Below are 13,710 nucleotides of genomic sequence, written 5' to 3'. Positions count from 1 at the left end.
AGACCTCTAGGTGCTTAGTACTAGTGATAGTGTGTAATGCCGTATCGCTGAAAACTCGTGCAGTACTTTTCTCGTAGTCTGGCACCATTGGACCACCCTCTGACTCGGATTCGACAAGACCAATCAGGCCGTACACTTTGTCTCTGGGATCCGTTGCTTGAAATTCGCGGAAATTTGATAATGTTTCGAGAATTGACCAAGTACCAGGATCCAGCCGGTAAATTGTGTCTACGTCCCCAATACGAATATCTCTCAGTAAACTTTGCAACGTTTCATCGGCGTCTTCATGCTCAAGGCTACTGATGAAAATCCATTGTGCTGCCAGGCCAAACTCCGCCCAGGATAAGCATTGCATGCCGCATATCACTAGTGGATCTTGTGCTAACTTAATTTCCTGTATGCACCAAACTCTTGAGAACAACGGGCGTTTGAACAAAACTGATAGACTATTGCGTACTGATAAAGTGAAGATGGCCGGTGGGACTTCGCGTGCTTCGAGGGTTTCCGCTTCGTTCAGATTCCTCTCCTGTTCTAAGGTGAACTCTTTGCATGCATCTGCGATCAATTTGCAACACTGAAACGCTTCTCTGATGACGGTCTCATCACCGTGACCGAGCCAAACATTTACCGACGCTGCCTGCGAGAAGATCTTGCTCATTAGGGGAACTTGATGGCTCTTTTCTTGGTTGTCGTCCTGATTGATGCAAAGAGCGTCGGCCCATATAATCCGAGTGGCACGCCTGAGTCTCAGCCTCTCGAGAGCATCCGAAAGTTCTGGTCGGATCTTGAGACGGTGCCCGTTGCACATGATCTTGACGCTAGGCGGTTCAATACCCCAAACGTATGATAGGGCTTCGTAGACAGGTGCGTCTTCCAGGTTGACAAGCTTGAGTGTACATTCTAGTCGTCGGTCGCTTTTGGGAGAAGGTCGAATATGAAGAATACGGATCTGATTTCCAGAAAGTAGTCTCTCGGCGTAAATTGAGGAGGCTGGTCCGCTACCTGAAGCAGATAGTGTAGCCTGTGGGTGCCTTGAGAAGGCTGAGCGGACGTCTTGCCCCAGACGCCGGAGCGCAGCTAGGCCGCGAATCCGATGATGATGTGTGTCGGGAAGCATCGTTGCCAACGAGATAGTTTTACACGATCCATGGGTATAGTATATGTAGTGCGGTGATAGATAGCGGGGTAGAGTTCGACGTCAGATGGAAGGAAGGCATCACCACGCTAGTAGGATGGCTTACACCTGGGCGTTCGACCCCGCTAGAAGCTTGCCTCACAGCCTTACACAGTGGCCAACAAGGCATGAACATATCTTAAGTGGCATGACAGCGCGACCGATTGAGAAATCTATTATGAGCATTAAGGCTAATTGAGAGTGTTTCGCCGCTCTAGTCTAGGTTTGGTAATCGCAAATTCTCTTCCTCTTAACTAACCACCATACGTCTCGTATCTAGACCTTGGTATTCCTCGCAAGTGGCTTGAGTCCCGGCAGCGCAACAACAATGATCGAAAGAGTCATCTCCACCATACTCAAAGGATCTGAAAGAGACAATGTTAGCCTGATTGCCGCGCACAAAACATGTAGCACACAGAATGGCAAACTTACAAACGAGGTTTTCCTGTCCTGTTCCAATCTTGAGGCAGGCGAAGCGCACAATGCTCGAGGCAATAGTGAGCGCACCGAGCGCAAATGTAAGACCAACACCGGCAGACGACCTCAACACACCCTTCATCAGAAGCACAACGGGAACCGCGTAGACCGCGAGGTAGCAAGCCAAGTTCAGGGTAAAGTTCAAGATGAACGGCTCTGGCGCGTAGAAAACCGAGCATGCGCCCTCTTCCTGCGACCATTGGACGGATACAGGTGTGCCGCAGAAGAAGGTATCGTCAAAAAGGATGGTCAGGTAGCTCGCGACGACAAAAGCCGTAATACCAAAGAGCATCTTGCGCAGTCCCGGGTGACCAGCGAGGTTGAAGAACGCCCAGTAGAAAGCCAGCATGCTGAGTTTGGGGAAGCCCATGCCGACATCGTAGAAGTAGTTCGAGGCGAATGAGATCTGCGCAAGGAGTCAGATGTGCGTAGAGTGCGACTACCAGAAGGACAACACACCTTAGACAGCTTCTCCGACGTCTCATACTCATCCAGCACACCCATCTGATACGTGAGCGTATCGCAAATAATCAACCCCAACGCAACCAGCGCAGAAGCCAACAACAGATAATCCGACGCGTCCAACCTCGAGCGCAGACGAAACAGGCGCGTGTACATGCGCGCCGCGACGAAACAGTATGCGAAGATCAGGAGGATCCATTCTGAGATCTATCACATTGTGACAAGTCAGCACCGTGTTTCCTCTTCGTAGATCAGCTTGTTGTTATCACCAACTAACTTACCATGCAGTCTTTCCCATCAATGTAGTGTGCCATCTTCGCTGCTGCTGTGGTGTGACAGAGCAGCAGTCACGAAACAGAAAGGATAAAGCCGTTGGATAGTGCGCCGCACTCGCTTCATCAGCGTACTGCAAGGAGTATGTATATTGAGCCAATTCCCATAGCATGCAGGGTACTATATTCTGCCGCGTATCCATTATACCATAGCTTCTAAGGGTATGTCTGGGCGAAGAATTCTACCGCCTATCATGCGAAACTGGGGTCGGACTTCTGTCCTGGAATTGTCGAATCGCATGGCAATGGGTGAGCCCTGCATGCAGGCGCGCGGAAGTTTGCCTGTAATTGAGGCGTCCTAGCTGCCGTGGTAGATGGGCTGATTCCAACTGTGATCCTTGCGCTTTACACACGGCTGTACCGTGTCGGTGGGTTCGGTCTGTGGTGGGAGGGGCTTTTCATGCGCATGGGACGAGCGTGTGAGGTCTTATATCCTGGGTTGTGCAACGGATATCTGATTGAGCATCAAGGCTGTGTAACCTCTAATTCGTGGTTATGTTTTGTTCGGCCCTTCGCTGCTGATAAGCTTGGTCAAGCATCGTAGCTTCCTTTGGTGCTCGGTTAGGCGAACCGGTGGATGAATTTTGCCAAACGAGGCCTCCCGCATGCAGACCCTTCGGCCAATGCCGATCCACAGCTTCAACGGCAGCAATGCGGCACAGTCAAGAGTATTTGCAAAGGTGATTGAAACTCACGGAGCCATGGACTATTGCGGCTCGGCTGGAAGAATATACCGCTCGGCGGCGTTCTTGGTGGCGTGTGCGGACCGCAGTGGGCGGGATGGTAGCGCAATCATTCCGGGTTGATGCGAGTGGTCAGCCCAACGGCAAGGGTCTATTAAGTAACACTACAATGTTGAGATGACCCGGCTGCTAAACCTCGTACAGACAGATTTTGTTCAATCCTTCGAATTACTTTTGCTCTTGCTGCTATTAGCGACTAGCTACATCTCAATGGAATTGGCTCCTGAACCACCCTCATGGGTACTTGGCAGAAATCTCGTGTTCCTCATCAGGCGACTTTGAAAACTGCACGCTAACGCGGCGCGTCTCGTAGATGACATCTTTCCTTGACATGGTGTTCAGCTCTACTTCGCTGCCCGAGTCTTCATCTGTATGCACGCGGGCGGTGTGCTTGCCTCTTCTGGAAGGACGCAAAAAGTTGTGCGACCCGGATGCTGGTGTTTGGTGTCCATATGTGCGAGACCCAGAAGAGTGCGATTTCTTGTTCGAGGAGAAGAGGCTGCCGCGTCGTAAGAAAGATCTCATCGACGGCAATGAGACTACCATGATGGCGACGGCCATTTCGGTCATGGAAAGGACGTCTATACATGTGTTAGCGACAGTTCGAATCGTATTTGACTGCATGCACTTACAGACGTTGGTCCAGGCATATATGACCTCTATCGTTGCGAACCGAAGCACACTCATTGCTATCGTGACGATACCGAGTGAGAATGTCGCTACAAGACCCCAGATCTGGCGACGCCGGAGCTGTAGTGAACGAAGTAGGGGGAATGGCAACGCGAAGACTGTTGGTCCGACGTTAGTGATTCATGCACTCTCACAATGATACAAGATTGCTTACTGAACACGTCGGAGGTGATGTTAAGGCTCCAGTCGATCCTGAAAACCTCTTTGGAGCTGAAGGTATTACAGGCGGCCTCATCAGGGGACCAATTCGAAGAGACCTGGCGCCCGCACCAGAAAGTGTCAAGAAAGAATGTCGATACCATGGCACTTGCAGTGAAAAGAGTCACTGCGTAAAGTGCTTTTCGCAACCACGGCATCGTCGGAGGGATGAGCCTATAGTATAGCGCGAGAATTGCCAACTTTGGCCAGTAGATGCCAGTGTCGTAGAATGCATTGCCGGCGAATTGCACCTTCTTGAGAGCGATCACACGAGCTGTCGATGCCTCTGCATCATCCGTCATGCCACCCCATATGTACGTCAGGTAGTCGGTTACGAAAAGGCCAATGGCATCCAGGATGGACGCTATCAAGAGACTGTCGCTAACAGTAGGATACTGTCGTTGTAAAAGGCGGGGAACCAGTCGACCAGAAGCCAAGAATATGGCCAAGGACATAAGGGTCGCCTCGATGGGCTTTGCAGATACGTTAGCAGAGTCATGTCAGAAAAGGAAAGTACAAGAAACATACAATTACAGCCTCTGGAGCAACGCTGTTAGACATGATGGAGGAGAAATGGCGAATACACCATGAAGCAGTCGACGACAACCACGCAGAGAGAAAACGATCAGATAAAAGCTATTATGTAGCATTCCAAATTCGAGGCCATCGCTTGGGTGTATACCAACTGGTGAGACGGACCCGATAACACGTCCATCTTACCCTCCATGTGGCAAAGGTACCTGATTGCTGCGATCATACCACACTGGCACACCCGACTGCTTGGCTGGCAATTTAGACGGAAATAATCAGTATGTCTGCATGGCGGGACCTGCAGTCACAGAAGTCTTATGGAACGACATGGGTATATAGGACAAGACAGGGATCTTCGTTGGGCGGTATGTGAATGGACGGCGCCGAAACCGAAGGATCGAAGCCGAACCCGATGGAGTGCTGCCGATACTATGCGACGCTGTATCTTGTGAGTGCTAGTATATGGTTGCTCCGCGCCGGAAAGGATATGGCTTAATGGCGAGGCTGCGATATGCAGGCATCCGACCATTATTTGTGAAGATCTTTCCTGTTCTGCCGGCCTCAACGTCTTTTCGTGTTTCCAGAACGTGAATGAGATCGCTTTTTCGGACCTACAATCTCACGGCCAGATGGTGTGACAATCGGGCTGGTGTCGCAATCATGTTGTGCTTTAAAGGTCTTCTTGTGCATGTTCTTCTTCCTCTCGAATAGCTCTGACTTCGCAGACATATCGTAACTGCCACATCAGCTGCCGTGCAGTTTCCATCAGCCTTGCGATGGTGATCAGATGTGAAGACGTCCCGACATCGTAGCATCATCACGCCGCAGCATTACAGGTACTCGAAACATGCCCAACAACACTCTCGTGCTTCATCGTTTCAAAAGCAATTCTTCCATCGCGAAGGAAAGGTCGATGTGATTGATGCACCAGGAAACCGTGCCGTAGGCACAGAGATCGTTGGTGTGATGGTTTGAATCGCCTTACAGTTGGGGCAGACACAACGCGCTCGCGCCGCCCTCATCGTGCGCCGAGAAGGGTCAAAACGATGACGCGACATCCATCTTAGGCCTCACCAGTACCAAAAGCGATTTTCCCGTCGCGAAGGAAAGGTCGATGCAAACACCAAGAACCGTGCCGTGAGCCCAGAATTCGTCGAGGCCCGGGGTAGACACAACGCGCCAGCGCCGCCTCGCCTCGTCGCGCCAAACCGATGACGTAATACCCAACCCAAGTTTCACCAGCACGACACGCGAAAACCCGACGCGTAGATCACACCAGCGGAACCCACGCAACAACACCATGCCCTTTAGCCTGCGATCCTTCTTGAAACCCGCCTCCTATAACGACAATGTTTCCTATACCGACAGACTCCTCGCACAGATCTTCTCCTGGTTCACACTCCTCGGCTACATCCTCCTCCCATCGTTCTTCCCACAGCTAAACACCATCGACGAATATGCTGGATGCATAGAACATGAGGAATATTGGGACTGTTCTGATGTTCACGATGACCCACCACCCACAGCTATACAGATCTCGGTTTCATTTTATCTCTGTGCCCTAGCCTGCTGCGTCGGTCTACTAGGCTGGTTGTACCTATGGTGGAAATACCAGAGAAATGTTCAGTGGTCGATAAATTGGATTTTCTTTCCCGCGTTTGTTAACAGTCTCGCGGGTACTGGGATGGCAGTTAGTAAAGTGGTGAGCGCGCCTGAGGGGCAGTATAGTGTGGTTTTGAAAGTGGCGATGGTTGTGCCGTCGGCTTTGTCGGCGATGGCTGCAGTGTTGGCGTTGTGGTATCATGGTGGTATGTTCCGGATTGCGAAGCGGAAGCAGGAAGTGGATCCTGTGGCTCTGGAGAAGGAGAAGGAACGGGATGAGGAGAGTTAGAATGGTGAATTTTGGTATGGATTGTTGGATTGGATTGAAATACTGATTTAATAAGTATTGGGTATCAAGAAATGAACGCCGTCAATCATGGAAATCTCATCGCGACGTATATCAAGCATCCTTACCCTCCTCCTGATTCCTCCGAAACATCTTAAGTCTCCACTTCTGTGTACTCCCCGCATGCGTGATAGCCTTGTACATGTTGAAGAGAAAGATGCCGATAAAGACGATCGTAACGAATGCCAGTACGACGACCACGGATATCTGAAGAGAGTCAGCCACCACAACGTTTCATCTCGTGCGATGCGAGTACGTACCATGCTGAAAACAACGAAGTAATAAGTGGCACCAAGGAAATGGTGATTATCTTTGAGTTCCTCCAGACCCACTCCAACTTGCATGGCTGATAGAACCAGACTAAAGAACACGAACACGATGAGGATCCAGGAGAAGTTTCGCTGGAAGAAGATCACGTAGCGATTGTATCCGTAGCTGTGTGAGGTGTATTAGCAGACATATCTACCCCAGCGTTTGCTTTCAATGGACAAAAGATTGACTCACAGATACCCTCTCACGAAATGCGTATGCGCAAATCGTGTCCGATAAATGCTGTTGATCCTCCCCAGCCTGAGATCACCGAAATGGTAGCGTTTGTTGACTTTCTGTAGCGTGTTGATGTCCACATGGCCCATGAAATCTTTCACGAAAGCTTTCCACCAGTGCCAGGTGACAAAGCTCGGTAGAAGCGTGTTCTCGTGCGCGATCTTCAAGTCCAGCGGTGTAGTGATAAGCCACACATAGCTCACCAGAAACCCCGCGGCACTCTCCCACAGGCCTTTTGCTGTCTCGTCACCAGGATCCGCATCCGCAGGCTTGCAGATATACTCTTGCCAGAACTCATAGCTGAGCATCCATTCCGGCAACGGCTTGACTATAAGCTTCGTCGAGTACTTCAGCAGATGTAGATCCATTTGTTGTGTGCCTAGCACTTCCATGCCCAGCATCGTGTATCTATGCAATGGCCTGGCGCGCATGGGCCGGCCTGCCATCCATAGGTGTCCATGTATGCGGTTCAAGCGAGAGAGATCGAGGTCGTACAAGAGGAACTGACGGGGGTCGTCGTTGGTGAGGTATGCTTCGTTGTTCTTGCCGCTTATGGTGGGGAGGGACTCTTCCGCCGTGAGCGGTATTGCTATGACCGAGTCGAGCACGGGCTCACGCGGTTGCGGGCCTGTCGTGGTCCGACCCAGGCTGGTATTGATATGCCCATTCTGATGCGTGTTCTCGGATGGCGATGTGGGACTACTAAGTGTGGCAGCGGTGGCGGTTGGGGGTGGGATGGGACGGGGAGAGAAGGGCGGTGTCAAAGCGCTGTTCTGGTACTTGTAAGCATTCGCTCAGCGCATACCAATGCTGTCAGGCTCCACCTACCGTCTGTATTGTGATCTTATCAGCCATACTGTCCATTAGCGATAGGATAGTGGGTTATGGTATGAGTGGAGTGCGGCGCGGTGCTCTATATGACGCTTGACGCCGACAAGCCTGCTGCGGCTGTCGCACGAGGCTCATAGATGCAGGCACACCTGCGCGCAGCAGGCAGGCACCTCATGACGCAGGGAAGCAGCAACTGCGCCTTCTCGACGGCGCGCGGGAGCTACGGACTGCAATGTGGGGGCTGGAGGCGGGGGCTAGACTGCCTCGAGCTGAAGTTTGGCTCACGGACGCAGATGTGCCCTGGGGTCCCATTGGTGAGCGGCTTCGTCAACACTATTAATAGTAGCGACCAGGTACCGAGCCACCACCATGAGAGAACCTTGGAAGGCGCGGTCTGGTTGTCAACCTCACTCGATTCATTGTGTCTCATCCATATCACGTATCAAGCCTGAGTATGGCATGGAGTGGATTACACGCCATCATACTCCTGCTATCAAAGTCCGGATGCAACCCCAGTTTGTACAGGAAAACAAAAGCTACTCAATTTGAATTGCCCAAGTTTCTTCCTAATCGTTCTGCTTGTGATGCCGTCAAGAGTGCCAAATTACCGTAACGCCACCTTCTAATGCAGTTTTGGATATCATTGCAGCCTTCTCATCTCATCGCATTGACCAGATCATTTGCAGTAGTTTGCAGGAAAGCTGCCCTGCTTTCCATTGACTTCACCCTGCCACCAGTCCTGCGAGCTTTGCGTCTTCTTGATCACGCGAATTCGGTCGCCTTCTTTGAAGTGCAGATCGCCATCCGTGAGACTGTCAAAATCATACATGGCTGTCACGTACTCGTACTGGAAAGATGCTATCTTCTTCGGTGGCGGTGGGGGCGGCTTCTTCTTCCCTGCGGCCGGGTTAGGCGACGAGGGATAGCCGGTTGGAGTTGACCCGTTCGAGGCAGAGGATATCTTGTTGTTGTTGAAGTAAGAATCACCGTTGGTTCCATTTGAATAAGAGGAAGCCTGGGATGTGGACGAGAGACGGCGGTCATACATACCCTGCCCAGCGCTCAGATGCGGTGAACCGCCGATCTTGGGCTTTGAAGCGCTGAGCGAGCTGTATGAGGGCTTGTTAGAGAGGCTTATGGGCGGGCCATTCTCGGAGGTCGATGACAAGGTCTGGGATGGTCGCGGGGGTCTTCCGCCTCCTGTGATGGTGGGCACACTGTCGCTGCTGCTGACTCTCCGACCGGGCATGACCTTATTCCTAATGCCCAAGCCTGTCAACGTCTCTCCCTTATCTGGTAGTCTCATTGGCAAATGGACCGCCTTGCCCGTCTTCAGCAGGCCCAGGCTGGTCTCCATTTCCTGGCGCAGTGGTGTAAAGTTGGAGTCCCATAGTGGGATAACTTCCTCTGGCTCTGGTGGTGGATCGGGGTATCCTTGCTCGTGTGAGTACTGGTGTAGTACAGTGTACAAGTTTCCAATCAGGTTGTTTTGTAGCACGATCTGGTTCGCGAGGAGATGTGGTAGAATGGAGAAGGTTGCGGCATTCAGGCGTGGCAGGCGGTCTCGGAGGTTCTCGTCGGCGAGTTGGTATGCGTGTGTGGAGCGCTCGAGATCGACTTCGTGTTTGGCAAGAGCGCTGTTCTCGCGTTCCGAGCGCGTCTTCTTGGCCTGAAGGGTTTCGCAGCGGCTTTTGTAGCGCTCATAGTCGACCTGCAATGGCGTGGTCAGCATGGCTCACAGCGTGGTCTATAGGCTGACTGACCTTTGCATCCTCGCGCTTCTTGATAGCCTTCTCCATGGGCTTCAAGGCGTCGCGAGCCAGCTTCGCTGGGATGACCAATTTCCTGTCAATGTCCTTGACTTCCTCCATCATGTCGGTCTTCAGCTCGGAAAAGGCCTCGTGTAGGCCATGGACACGCTCCAGGACCGCAGGTGGGGTTTCGGCATGGGCATGGGTGCTGTTGGAGCCTTCGCCGCCGAGTGGTTTGAAGATGGCGTATATGAGCTCGACCGACGTGAGTTGGTGGTTGAGGATGTTGGTCCACGCGTCCCGCCATTGCTTCGCTGACGCTTCGAGCTGAGAGGGGGGTTAGTTGGAGATTCAATGCCAACGTGTATACTCGACTCGTGTGCCACACACAGCATGCATAGCAGTCGATTGACGTGGGTGGTTGGAACTGGATGTGATGGGTTTGGATGGCTGGCCCCACTAGTTCATAGGACCGAGCAATGTGAGATGTTAAGCCACACCGGACGTACCTTTTCCAACATAACCTGCGAGTCGGTGAAGTCCTTCAGCATGGCCTCGACATCGGCCTCGTTGGGCGTCCTCGTAAGGAAACGCCCGGTAATCCTCTGCATGCGCTGCATCTTGCGATGTGATGGCAGCTATCGTGTGCGACGCAGGCCTGAGGTAAGAAGGACAGAATAATACGAGTTATGGGCGGAGGGCAGTAGGTAATGCTTGCGCGTCGACTAGCGGTGGCTGTGCTCACTGCTGTGTGTTAATTGAGGTGAGGGTAAGCAGGGGTACCGAAGGGCCCCGCACCAGGTTGTCGCGACAATTCGCTGGCCGCTTAGACCGATTAGCTGTCTAAAGTGGAGTGTGAAAGCCTCGCGGGGAGGAGTGATTTGCCAGGTCCCCTCCTCGACGCGGGAAGCGAATTCAAGATTGCGGTTACACCTGATGCCCGCGTTTGGTACCGTCAGCTGTGGACCGGACGGCATCATGGTACAAGGCCACCCAGCGTTGGGCCGCCGGGTACGAAGACGTGTTATGACTGAAGTGGAAAAGCTTGGGAAAACGCGTACCCCTGGTGTATTTCCGGTGAAAGCTCAAGGCATTAGGGTCTTAGGGCTGGGTAGCCGCTGCCGTAGTCTGCAGGCGCTAAACCACGTGCTCGCGCGCGGAACAGCAGGCGCGGTTTGTTCCGCCGAGGCGCGTCACCGTCACATCTCTCGACCTTCACCCTCACGACGACCCCGCCCTATGCCGCCCATGCGCCTCCCGACGCGTCTCGACCGAATGCATACGCGATGACGGCACCTCTTCGTAATACCCAGCATGCCTCAGCCATAGCCGCGATCACCGCCTCCCAGAACAGCGCGCCCGTGGCAGAATTTCGTTGCCTCTATACACAAGACGTCAAGAGGAAGCAGAAGCGGTGGCAGGATGGCTATCTCAAGTTCCATACCTTCAATAGCCGGGTCATGGTATATGACCAGGCAAGGAATTTTCTGGGAGATACCTATCACAAAGACAGCAGCGAGCTGCAGGAGGGCGACGAACTGAGCCTGAACAATGGCGCTCTAGTAGAGGTCGCCGAGGCCATGGGCATCACACATACCGATCTGACCCAACTACTTGAGAAGAAAACGAAAGATCCGCCACCCCGCCCGACCGCTCCTTCCCAGCCGAAACCGTTCCAGAGGCCATCCTCAGTGGCACCGACTAATGCTCAGCGAAGTGCATCCCAACTGCGCCACAAATCGCTCAATACACTGCTTGGGACACCAAAAGGGCCAATTGGAAAGGCTCAGCCCATGAAATCTCCATACGAGGCTCGCAAGGAAAAGGAGAATGAACTGGTTGAGGAACCCACCCCGAAGAGACAAAAGACTAGCCAGCCACGCACAAACTGGAGAGCATCTAGCCCAGTCCAAGAAGACAGCCCCATAGCGAAGAGAGACTCGGCTGTACAGGTACAACCGTCAGACACAGCGAACGCTCGGAAACCTGCCAAGTTCATACCGCCGACAGCGACTGTCATCACGATAGAGTCCGAGTCCGATCCTCACCCGGCGGACTTGTCCGACGTCACTCTCCCGAGCACACCCCCGAAACTTGCCAGAGCAAGAGCACGATCGAGCGCACTTCATACCCCAGCACCACAGCCCGCTGTACCTCAGCAGCCACCCGTACAAACCCCAAGAATACCGAAAGGCAAGGTGCCAGTACCCAGTGTACGAGCGTTGGAGACTCCGAAGCAACGAGCGCCACCGTCTTCACCTCCAGTGAGCGCCTCAAATCGCCTGACGAACGTCGACTTCGCGTTACAACCAACAAAGCAGCCACCCAAAGACCCCACTCCGCCACCACTTTCGCCTCCTCCTAACCGCAAAGCAAAATCTCTTCGATTGTCGGCGGGTGTAAAGCGCGGAACCTTGCTGTGTCAGTCGCTGCCTCAGAAGACCACAAGGGCAGCTAGTGAGGCCAGAGTGACCAGTTCCAACGTCAGAGCTCGACCGGTATCACGCGTCACGAGCAAGGAGCCATCACCTGCAATATCACAGAACAGTAATCCGCCACAAGAGGTCGCCTCTGCAGCGTCGAAACGGGTGCCTAAAGCCAAGCGAAGAAATACAGAGGCACAGGATGGTGATAGTCTCGCACCAAAGAGAGCCAGAGTCTCCAGATCTCCCCCGCTTCCATCACCGAGTGTTTCCGAAGATCCAGAAGTTATACATGGCCTCATGGACCAGCAACTAATAATCCCCTCGTCTCCACCTCAGCCTCAGTCCGTGTTCTTGCCAGAGACAGTCTCCGAACCCAAGCCTACCACTACCAAGAAACTGGCGGACAAGACACCGATTGAACCGCCAGCTAAACGTCAACCTACAAAGTCAAAATCTCCTCCATCAGTCAAGACAATCCGAAAAGCACAGCCACGAAACAACGTCGTGGAGAAGCCTGCATCAACGCGCAAAGCTCCATCGCCCCCTGTACCGGTTCTTGATCCACCGACACCAGCATCACGAGACGTCTCGCCAGCGCACACTGAAGCATCTGAAACACAATCACGCACATCATCAACTTCGCCTCGCAAAGTCCCACTCTCAACCGGCGGCTTCCCTAAGCGGCCACCGAAGCGAACCAAAAAGCAATCAGCCGCAACGCCCTTAGTACAGGAGGAACCAGCTCCAGCCCCTCGTAATGAGTCTGTACCTCTTCCGCCGCATCCTCTCCGAGCGAACAAGAAAGGTCCCATGATGAGCACAACGGAACTCGCATCTCTCCTCCAAAAGCCCCACAACCTAGCCAAAGTCCTTCCCGACCCCATCGAAGACGTCTCAAACATAACCAGCGCAGGCAAGTCGCCGAGCCGAAACTTCAGACGCGTAAGAAGCGAAAACGACGCACCTATACCCAGCACAGCAGATGACTGGGAGAAGCGCAATCTGCCCAAAACGTCCAGCAACATAGCCGATACCGTAGACGATCCACCCATCACTCCCGTCGTGACCGAAGAACCAAAGAAGAAGAAAAGCAGTGGACTGGATGCGCTCATCAAACGAACTGATCCTAGAAGGAAGTTCAAGAGGACGCAGAGTCTGCAGGTGGAGACTAATGTGCAACCTGATGCTGCTAATATGGGAGAGGTTGAGCTACCTAGTCCGGTTGTAGATAAGGATGTTGGGCCGTGGAGTACGGAGGCGGGAGATCTTTTTGATTGGAGGCCCCCGGGGAGGGAGTGAGGGATTAGCAGCGGATTGCCTCGCAGCAAGTACTGGCAGCCACGTCATATGAGAATATGTAGCGATGATACCATGATATTGATACCCTGGAGCATCGATAATAGGAATTGCAGTCTTTGATGGTGATGATGTTCATCATCGCAACGATTTTATCAGCTGCGTTTTGGATTTTGCCCGGCCTTCTTCGTCTCCATGAAATAGCTCATTCTCGTTTTTGGAATACTCGTACGGAACTCGGACAGGATTTCGTGCATGTAAATGTTTGGGAAGCCATCAAGTCGCTTTAGGGTGAAGACATGGAA

The 13,710-nt window shown here is 52.8% G+C and overlaps 5 protein-coding genes across 5 annotated transcripts; 1 reads left to right on the top strand and 4 right to left on the bottom strand.

The window, feature by feature from the left end:
- Window positions 1-1,450: 1,450 nt before the first annotated feature.
- Window positions 1,451-2,427, bottom strand: J4E87_002930 (uncharacterized protein; the record flags this gene model as incomplete). The annotated part of the gene is made up of 4 exons (XM_049374564.1): window positions 1,451-1,539; window positions 1,607-2,057; window positions 2,111-2,320; window positions 2,395-2,427. 4 exons carry the CDS (start codon window positions 2,425-2,427, stop codon window positions 1,451-1,453), a joined length of 783 nt encoding a protein of 260 aa, XP_049235555.1.
- Window positions 2,428-3,422: 995 nt separating this feature from the next.
- On the bottom strand, window positions 3,423-4,803 carry J4E87_002929 (uncharacterized protein; the record flags this gene model as incomplete). The annotated part of the gene is made up of 4 exons (XM_049374563.1): window positions 3,423-3,769; window positions 3,821-3,976; window positions 4,033-4,440; window positions 4,797-4,803. The coding sequence occupies 4 exons, from the start codon at window positions 4,801-4,803 to the stop codon at window positions 3,423-3,425; spliced, it is 918 nt and encodes a 305-aa protein (XP_049235554.1).
- A 1,806-nt stretch (window positions 4,804-6,609) lies between these two features.
- J4E87_002928 (uncharacterized protein) lies at window positions 6,610-7,965 on the bottom strand (the record flags this gene model as incomplete). The annotated part of the gene is made up of 4 exons (XM_049374562.1): window positions 6,610-6,762; window positions 6,816-6,990; window positions 7,066-7,874; window positions 7,930-7,965. The coding sequence occupies 4 exons, from the start codon at window positions 7,963-7,965 to the stop codon at window positions 6,610-6,612; spliced, it is 1,173 nt and encodes a 390-aa protein (XP_049235553.1).
- Window positions 7,966-8,608: 643 nt separating this feature from the next.
- J4E87_002927 (uncharacterized protein) lies at window positions 8,609-10,303 on the bottom strand (the record flags this gene model as incomplete). The annotated part of the gene is made up of 3 exons (XM_049374561.1): window positions 8,609-9,643; window positions 9,696-10,010; window positions 10,193-10,303. 3 exons carry the CDS (start codon window positions 10,301-10,303, stop codon window positions 8,609-8,611), a joined length of 1,461 nt encoding a protein of 486 aa, XP_049235552.1.
- A 666-nt stretch (window positions 10,304-10,969) lies between these two features.
- On the top strand, window positions 10,970-13,408 carry J4E87_002926 (uncharacterized protein; the record flags this gene model as incomplete). Its single annotated transcript, XM_049374560.1, has 1 exon — window positions 10,970-13,408. The coding sequence occupies one exon, from the start codon at window positions 10,970-10,972 to the stop codon at window positions 13,406-13,408; it is 2,439 nt and encodes an 812-aa protein (XP_049235551.1).
- Window positions 13,409-13,710: the final 302 nt, after the last annotated feature.

This window comes from Alternaria ethzedia (assembly GCF_023757985.1).
Source record: "Alternaria ethzedia strain BMP 0044 chromosome Unknown scaffold_5, whole genome shotgun sequence".
Taxonomy (NCBI): domain Eukaryota; kingdom Fungi; phylum Ascomycota; class Dothideomycetes; order Pleosporales; family Pleosporaceae; genus Alternaria; species Alternaria ethzedia.
This window is presented reverse-complemented; position numbering and strand designations above follow the sequence as displayed.